General features: G+C 37.6%; 1 protein-coding gene across 1 annotated transcript; it reads right to left on the bottom strand.

Annotated features, from left to right (window-relative positions):
• Positions 1-8,076: 8,076 nt before the first annotated feature.
• Positions 8,077-9,006, bottom strand: LOC106736286 (olfactory receptor 7A17). Its single transcript, XM_014592622.1, has one exon. It carries the CDS (start codon positions 9,004-9,006, stop codon positions 8,077-8,079), a length of 930 nt encoding a protein of 309 aa, XP_014448108.1.
• Between the last annotated feature and the right edge of the window lie 268 nt (positions 9,007-9,274).

Genomic DNA, 9,274 nt, shown 5'->3' with positions numbered 1-9,274 from the left:
GGAGAAGAAAAGCCAAAATATGAAGGGCTGCAATTTTGATTTCTCTGAAAAGCCCAGCAGAAGATATCCTGAATTTTGTGTATTATTCTCTGGTTCCATGTGGTGGAGATGACTACCTGAAAAGAGGAAAATATGACAGCTAATTTCCCATGAACGGGTATTACTCATGTAGTTGAAATGCTATACTTAATATTTTGAAATCACAAAGTTATTTTCTATATTTCTGTTTGGATCTAATCCTTTGAGGCTTCCATAGTGCCTTCTCTGCTTAGAAATTCTTGGTTTTGTTTTGCTTTGTTTTGTTCTGAGAGAGAGATTTTCGCTATAGGGCACATGCACTCAACAGAGAGAAAGAAAGACAGAAAGCAAGAAATTACCACCCCCCACAACAGGGACCATAGCCATGCCACAATCTCTTCTCCATTCTCTTCTCAGAATTTGGGACACAAATGTATACACACCTAGAGTAATTTTTAAGCTATCAGATCTGGGACTTGAACCTCAGTCAACTACATGGGAGTCCAGCAACGTAACCTTATGCCATCTGCTGCTTCCAACTGCTTAGGAATTTTTATCCCGTTTCTTTTTCCCCATAATCATGTATTCTACAATATTTTTAACTTATTTATTTATTGACAAGCAATAACATATTTATGGAGTACACTGTAATGTTTCAATAGGTTTGTTTTTTGTTTTGTTTTTAGTTTTGCTATTGGGCACATGCTCTCCCCAGACACAGAGAGAGGAATAGTGAGAAATCACCCCCTACCCCAGGAGAAGGGCGATGTCACAATACCTTCTGCTCTCAGGATGTTGGGCGTGCATGTGCACAACACACGCCTGCCATGTTTTCTGGGCCACTGGTCTAGGACTTGACTTATGCAGTTGGCCACATGTGATCTGGCCACATTAACTACCAGATCATCAGCTGGCCCAATAATTGTAATGATATATCCATTAAAAACCAACTCGGGACCAACAGATGGCATAATGGCTACATCACTGGACTCTCATGTAGTCAATAGTGGTTCAAGTCCCAAACCCGGTGGCTTAAACTCACACCGGGTCCGTGTGCATGCGTGCTCAAGATCCCAAGAGGAGAATGGAGGAGAAGGGACTGTGACATGGCTATTCCCCCTGGAGGGTGATTTCTCGCTTTCTTTCTCTCTGTCTCTGTCTTTCTGGCACATGCCCTTTAGCAAAAACCTCTCAAAAAAAAAAAAAGAAAAGAAGAAAGAAAGAAAGAAAGAAAGAGAGAGAGAGAGAGAGAGAGAGAGAAAGAAAGAAAGAAAGAAAGAAAGAAAGAAAGAAAGAAAGAAAGAAAGAAAGAAAGAAAGAAAGAAAGAAAACAACTCCGTTGTCTACTTCTATGACTTTGACTACTTCAGATACCTTAGCTTGTTGGAATCACACAGTATTTTATCACAAAAAATCTTTCATGGGTAAAAATAAATCTCCCCTAATTTGTATCTCTGGATACAGTCATATATCTGTATTAAAAGAGTCAAATTTGGAGGTCTAGCAAGTGTCACAAGGGTTAAGGTGCTGGACTCCTACAAGGCCAACTGTGGTCTGAGTCCTGAACTCCATGACTTAAAAATCACACCACATGAGTTTATGTTCAGGGCCAAAACTTAAGAATAAAATGGAGAAGGGATTGCAGCATGGCCATTCCCACTGGGGGTGGGGGGTGATTTCTTACTTTCATTCTTTCTGTCTATCTACCTCTCTCTTTCACCCATGGTAAAAAGAAAAAAAAAAACTTATATCTACTACTGAAGAAGAATTTTTCTAAGTTGATAAAAAGTTGGGAGAGTGGGTATGTGTACAACATGACTGAGTATTACATTTGATAGCACAAAATCTATTAACTTTTCACATTCACTAACTCTATATCTATATCAATACAAAAAAATAATCCCATGGTATTCTGGAAATTTTATTTTACAACTTCAATTCATTATATTTTTAAAAATCAAAAGAATAAAAAATACTCAGAACCCAGAACATAAAAACAAAAAACTTGTATGATTTACAATAAAGTAAAATGCTAAGTCACTCAAGCCTATTTAACTTCACCAGTAAGAAATCAGATCTAAGTTAAAACTTTGATATTCTCATTTTGACCTTTGAATAACTTTCTTATGTGAAAGCCCAGTGTGAAAGAAGAAACTGTGAAATGTTTTCTCATTAACTACTGTTGCAAGGAAAGAATTGCATGCACTCCATTCTTCTGGATCCTTCAAAATATACAGAAATATGCACAAAAACCCTCATTTCAAAAATTCCTTAACAGACCTAAAAGTCACTGCATATCTCATCAATTCTGATTCTACTTTTCCTACTTTTTGAGCTGCAAATTTCTGTGCACAGTTCTAATTTGACTTAAATCATTTTATTTCTCCCGTTCTTTTTCACCCTTTCAATTGGATGTCAATTCCCATTAGTAAATTGTCCACAATGATGACTGCATTATGTTTTTTGTTTGTTTTGGTTTTTTTTATTTTTTTTTTTAAGCGGGGTGAGAAAAGCTTTATTTGGGACCATCATTGTAAGCTTATGGTCCACTGAAATGGGAGTTTCAGTGGGGAAGTGCATTGTTAAGACTGCCAGGCACATAGATTGTTCACATATTAAATAAATCAACACTAAATAACTTGGTCAGTCAAGTAATAAAATGCACTAATCTCTGTGCTCTTGCTAGGCTGGTTTGGCTCTCAGATGATCTCAGGTAGATGTTCTTGGTATCCATTCTCTCTGAACCATTCCTACAGTACTATTGGGCTCTCAGACTCACCTGTATGGGCTCTCAGAGAGGACAGTCTTCTGAGGGTAAACTTCCCCTTTGGATGGTTGATGTTGGAAACTGAAGCTCTGTCCCCAGACTAGACACAATGAAAGAATTAAGCATGGTCCCCTCTGCAGGTTTAAGATTCCTAAAACATCAACTTTGTCTTGTCCAGTCCAAGGCTGTACTCTTTGTGGGACAATGACATATAAAATACTTGCAGCTACCTTTATCCACTCATTAGGAACATTTTCTTCTAATAACCATAACCTCTTAGTATCTGATTTCCCTTGTGGACACTGGCGTGGAAAGAAAGGAAAATTTTCCTGCTGCTTTGCTTAGTTAGTTCTCGAGAGACCAAGTTAAAAGTGTGAGGAATCCAGTCTTCATTACACGTTCTCTATGAACTCTCCGTTCTCCAAAGGTCATTAACATCTTTCACCAACTGTGAGTTAAATTTAATTGTCATAAGCCAGTTTATGTCATGAAGGTTAAAGTGCACGATCCCACATGACTGACTGCATGATTCAAGTCCTGGACCCAGTGCCTTGAAAATCACACTGTGTGTGTGTGTGTGTGTGTGTGTGTGTGTGTGCCCAAAATCCTGAGAGGAAACTTGTGGAGAAGGGATTGCAGCATGGCCATGCCCCTTGGAGGTGATTTCTCATTTTCCTTCTCTCACTTTCTTTCTCCATCTCTCTTGGTGAGTTCACATCCCCTATATAAAAAACATAAACAAAAATAAAAACAAAAAACTTATTATCACATACTGCATGTGTATGTCTTTTTTATAATATATTTTTTTAATTTTTATATACATTCAATCACATTATTTAGCTTACAAAGAGAACATTTCAATATGTGAACATTTCTCCCCAGTCCAGTTGATCAAAATATCTTCAACCGATAATATCACACTTCCCCATACCGTCAACGTATGTCTTGAAAAATATTGTAGACTATAGAAATGTACAATAATTGAATGTAAATAACAAAATATAATTTTTTTAAAAATTCTTTTCAATCTAACTGAGGAACTTGTTCTTACTAAGCACCTTCAATTTCAAAAGCATAAAGTGTGGTAAAGAACAGTTGTTGATATCTCCAGAATTCATAGTATTGCCTATTCAACATGGGAGAGCACATGCTACAACACCATGTGTAGTTCTACAATCCTTGGCTTCATGATGTTTGTGATGAAGCATTTGAGAGTGTTATGCTCATACCATGCATTAAGAATTGTCATTTTTTTTAAAAAAAGGACCAGCAGTTGGCTATGTCGCTGGACTCCCACGTAGTTCGAGTCCCAGACCTGGTGGCTTAAACTCATGCTGGGCACATGTGCGTGCGTGCCCAAGATCCCAAGAGGATAATGGAGGAGAAGGGATTGAGGCGTGGCCATCCCCCCTCAGAGGTGATTTCTCGCTTTCTGTCTCTCTGTCTCTCTCTGTCACTTATGGGGTCAGTAGGGGGTGTGGTGGTTAGGACACTGGACAACTACTACATGATCGACTGTGGCTCAAGTCCTAGAGTTGGTGGCTTTGAAATCACACATGGTTGTGTATGTGTGTGTGCCCAAAATCCCAAGAGGAGAAGGAATTGCAGGTTGGCCAGCCTCCCTGGGATGATATCTTACTTGCCCTCTCTCTGGCCATCCCCCCTTGGGAGGTGATTTCTCGCTTTCTGTCTCTGCCTCTCTCCGTCTTTCTGGCGAGTGCACGCACCCTATACAAAAACCTCTCCAAAAAAAAAAAAAAAAGAATTGTCACTTATGGGGTCAGTAGGTGGTGTGGTGGTTAGGGCACTGGACTGTGGCTCAAGTCCTAAAGTTGGTGGCTTTAAAATCACACATGCTGTATATGTGTGTGTGTGTCCAAAATTACAAGAGGAGAAGGAATTGCAGCTTGGCCAGCCTCCCTGGGATATCTCACTTGCATTCTCTCTGTGTCTCTCTATCTCTCACTCTCCTGTGAGTTCAGGCAACCTATCACAAAAATCTTTGAAATTTTTTTAATTTAGTCTTTCATTTATGTAACATTGGGTAATTTCAAAAGATGTATTTATATAGACCTCTTTATATGCAACAGACTGAAGTTAGAAACTTACTGAAGTTAGAAAAAAGTAATAAAAGAAAAAACTAAAAACAAAAGAACATTTAATAGGCACAAGAATGGAAAGTTGTTGTGTGTAGTAATATCTTTGAGTTGCTTGAGTTGCAGTGCATTTATGCTTTTAATCCACATTGTATGCTGTGAAAACATACAATGACTACATGTAAGTGAAATAAAATAAAAATAACCACAAAAATAGACAAGTAGGATTATATCAAGCTAAAAAGCTCCTTCACAGCCAAGAAAATAATTTTTACAGTGAAAAGACAACTCTCAGAGTGGGAGAAAATATTTGCACATTATTTCCCAGGAAAAGGATTGATATCCAGGATACAAAGGGAACTCGAGCAGCTCAGCCTTTAAAAATGAATAATCCAATTAAAAATGGGCAAATAGGGTCAGCAGGTCACATGGTGGTTAAAACACTCAACTTCCACATAGCTGGTAGCAATTCAAGCCCAGAACTGGCAGCTTGCTTTCTCACTCTCCCTCTCTCTGTCTCTGTCTCTCTCTGATCAAATTGAAGAATAACAACAAATAAAATTAAATAAATAATTCTAAAAATAATGGGGAAATGAGCTGAATAGACAACTCTCCATGCAAGACTCACAAATGGTCAAAATGCATATGGAAAAAAATGTTCAAAATCTCTTATCATAAGGAAAATGCCAATTAAAAACACAACGAGATACCATTTAACCCCAGTTAGAATGGCTAGGGTCAAAAACAGTAAAGAACAACAAGTGCTGGTAAGGCTATGGTGAAAAGGAAACCCTCTTACTTTGTTCTTGAGAATGTACATTTGTGCAACCTCTGTTTAAAACAATATATAGGTTCCTCAAAAACCTACAGAAAAACCTACCATATGACTCAGTAATTCCATGCCTTGGTATTTACTCAAAGGATAGGAAAACACTCAGACAGAAAGACACTTGCACATCCGTGTTTATTGCAGCTTTATTCACAATTCTTAAGATATGGAAAAAAGCTGATGATGGGTTTGAGAAGTAGTGACACCTGTATGCTATGAAATATTATCCAGCCATAAGAAACAAGGAAACTCCTACTGTTTAATTTCAAGTGGATGATTACAGAGGCCTTAACATTAACCAAAGAGAGCTAGACTCTGAAAGAGACACACTGCATATCCCCACTCGATATGTACTGAATGTCTGCATTCTATGGCAGAAATAGAAGGATTCAAAGATAAGATAGTAGAGAGAATAAGTGTAGATACCAGAAATTGTAAGAGAGGGCAGTAGGTAATAAGAACAAATAAAATTAAATAAATAATTCTAAAAATAATGGGCAAATGAGCTGAATAGACAACTCTCCACACAAAACTCACAAATGGTCAAAATGCATATGGAAAAAAATGTTCAAAATCTCTTATCATAAGGAAAATGCCAATTAAAAACACAACGAGATACCATTTAACCCCAGTTAGAATGGCTAAGGTCAAAAACAGTAAAGAACAACAAATGCTGGCAAGGTTATGATGAAAAGGAAACCCTCTTACTTTGTTCTTTGGAATGTACATTTGTACAACCTTTGTTTAAAACAATATATAGGTTCCTCAAAATCCTACAGATAAAACTACCATATGACTTAGTAATTCCATGCCATGGTATTTACTCAAAGGATAGGAAAACACTCAGACAGAAAGACACTTGCACATCCATGTTTATTGTAGCTTTATTCACAATTATTAAGATATGGAATCAACCTAAGTATACAAAAGCTGACGATGGGTTTGAGAAGTGTAGACACATGTATACTATGAAATATTACTCAGCCATAAGAAACAAGGAAACTCCTACTGTTTAATTTCAAGTGGATGATTACAGAGGCCTTAACATTAACCAAAGAGAGCCAGACTTTGAAAGAGACACACTGCATATCCCCACTCGATATGTACTGAATGTCTGCATTCTATGGCAGAAATAGAAAGATCCAAAGATAAGATAATAGAGAGTATAAGTGTAGATACCAGAAATTGTAAGAGAGGGCAGTAGGTGGTTGAAAGTGGGTGGAAGGAGAAAAGAGAATGATTAACAGACTAAAGACTGAAAAGTTCTCTGTTTTTTTAAAAAACTAAATTTTTATTAAAAAAAAAACTTTTGACCAGTTATAAAGCACACTATATGCCAAAGTCCACGTTATCAACAAGAACAGTTAAGATCCTAGCATATGATGGAATAATGGATCCAAAGTGAAAAACCGTGGTCTCAAATACTTTTCTCCCTCAAAGGATTTACATGGTTTTACTTTGTAAGCACAGTTTATTTTATTTCCAGAAAGGAGTACAACTCAGAACTGTTGCTTCAGTAAAACAAAATAAATATTCACTATGATCTATGCCATTTGAGAAAAAATAATTCCTACCAAGCTTACAGTGTCCCATGAGATACATGAGAATATACTCTATGGAATACCATTAAAGCATAAAAAAATAAAATAAAATAAAATAAAATAAAATAAAAACCTGGCTTTTGACAGAAAGTGGAAGAATATGGAAGATTTACTGCTGAGTGAAGCAAGCCAGGCTATGAAGGAGAGACACTGTATGTCCCCACTCCTACTTAATATATACCAAGTGTCCACACACTAAGACAGAAAATGCTTCACTAAATAATACAGAAATACAGTAAATAGATATATATACCAGATATAGTGTGTTTGAAAGAGTAGGGTCTGAGGAAGGACATTTAGAAGAAAAATAGAGAAGCAACCCCTTAATGGGGCAAAGAAATGTGGTGTTATCTGTTGAAGATATTTTATAGTTTTATCAACTGGACTAGGGATAAATGTTCACCTGTTGAAATATTCACTTTGTAAGCTAAATAATGTGATTGAATGCATAAAAGAAAATGAAATTTTAAAAATGTAAAAATGTGTTTAAAAATTAAAAATAAACAATAGAAATAATTTTGATGTGAGATTGGAAATGACTTTGATAAAGTGGGAAAATGACAAAGGGGAAAACCACTGAATATCAGAGAGAGCAGAAATCTTCATTTAAAGGCATACTAAAATTACAAGTTCAAATATTTCGAAGATATTAAAATCAAAGAAATGGAAACTCCAGGCACTCATAGAAGGACCAAGTTCAACTAGCTCGGAGGCATTGAGGCTGGCAAACAGGGAAGCTTATTCTGTCCCAGAAAATTGGTCCTTTTATAGCTTTCCCCCAAATAATCCTTGCAGGGCCTTCTTTATGTCTTTATTCCTCAGACTGTAGATGAAGGGGTTCAGCATGGGTGTGACCACAGTGTACATCACTGAAGCTCTTGCACTTGAGCGTGAGCTGTGAGTAGCAGCAGAACTAAGATACACACCCATGCCTGTGCAGTAAAATAAGGAGACAACTGAGAGGTGAGAGGCACAGGTGGAAAATGCTTTGTGCTTCCCCTGAGCTGATGGGATTCCACGAATGGAGGAAACTATTTTATAGTATGAATAAATGATCCCAGAGAGTGGACCACCACCAAACAGCACAGATGTCAAATACATTACCATGTCATTAATAAAGGCATCAGAGCAGGCAAAATGAAACAGCTTACTGAGATCACAGTAGAAGTGGGGGACTTCTACACGAGTACAGAAGGACAGCCGCAATGCCATTAGGCTATGTAATAATGCATGCAGGGCAGCTATGATCCAGGATGCCAGAGCCAGTTGTCCACAGAACCAGGGGTTCATGATGACAGAGTAGTGCAGGGGTTGACAGATGGCCATGTATCTGTCATAGGCCATCACCGCCAGGAGGAAGTCATCCAACACTATAAAGAAAGGGAAAAAATACACCTGGGTGATGCAGCCTGCATAGGTGATGACCTTGCTCTGAGTCTGGATGTTCACCAGCATCTTTGGGACGGTGGTGGAAGTAAGACCGATGTCAGCAAGGGACAGGTTGGAGAGGAAGAAGTACATGGGGGTGTGCAGGTGGAAATCTGAGATGGTGGCCAAGATGATGAGCAGGTTTCCACACACAGTGATCAGGTACATGGAGAGGAAGAGTCCAAATATTAGGGGTTGTATTTCTGGTTCCTCTGAAAATCCCAGAAGAAGAAATTCTAAAATTTTTGTATCATTCATTGGTTCCATGTGGTGGATGTGACTACCAGGAAATACAAAATATAATATGTTTACTATAGACATAACTGGGCTTTGCTGATGTAGCTGTAATGCTGAAATGTATTTCTAGGGAAGAAATGTGTTTCTATATTTTACCTGGACTCTATAGTTTACTGGTTCTTAAAACATCCCTAGAAACATTGCTCATTAGGAATTTGTATCCTACTCTGAGCCTTTTCCCCAAAATATTACCTATTTTACAGTTGTATTAAGAAGGTAACTTTTGGAACCAGCAGGT

This window comes from Tupaia chinensis, unplaced genomic scaffold (genome assembly GCF_000334495.1).
Source record: "Tupaia chinensis unplaced genomic scaffold, TupChi_1.0 Scaffold138060_1, whole genome shotgun sequence".
Taxonomy (NCBI): domain Eukaryota; kingdom Metazoa; phylum Chordata; class Mammalia; order Scandentia; family Tupaiidae; genus Tupaia; species Tupaia belangeri.
The sequence above is the reverse complement of the archived record's forward strand: the minus strand, read 5'-3'. Positions and strand labels throughout refer to the sequence as shown.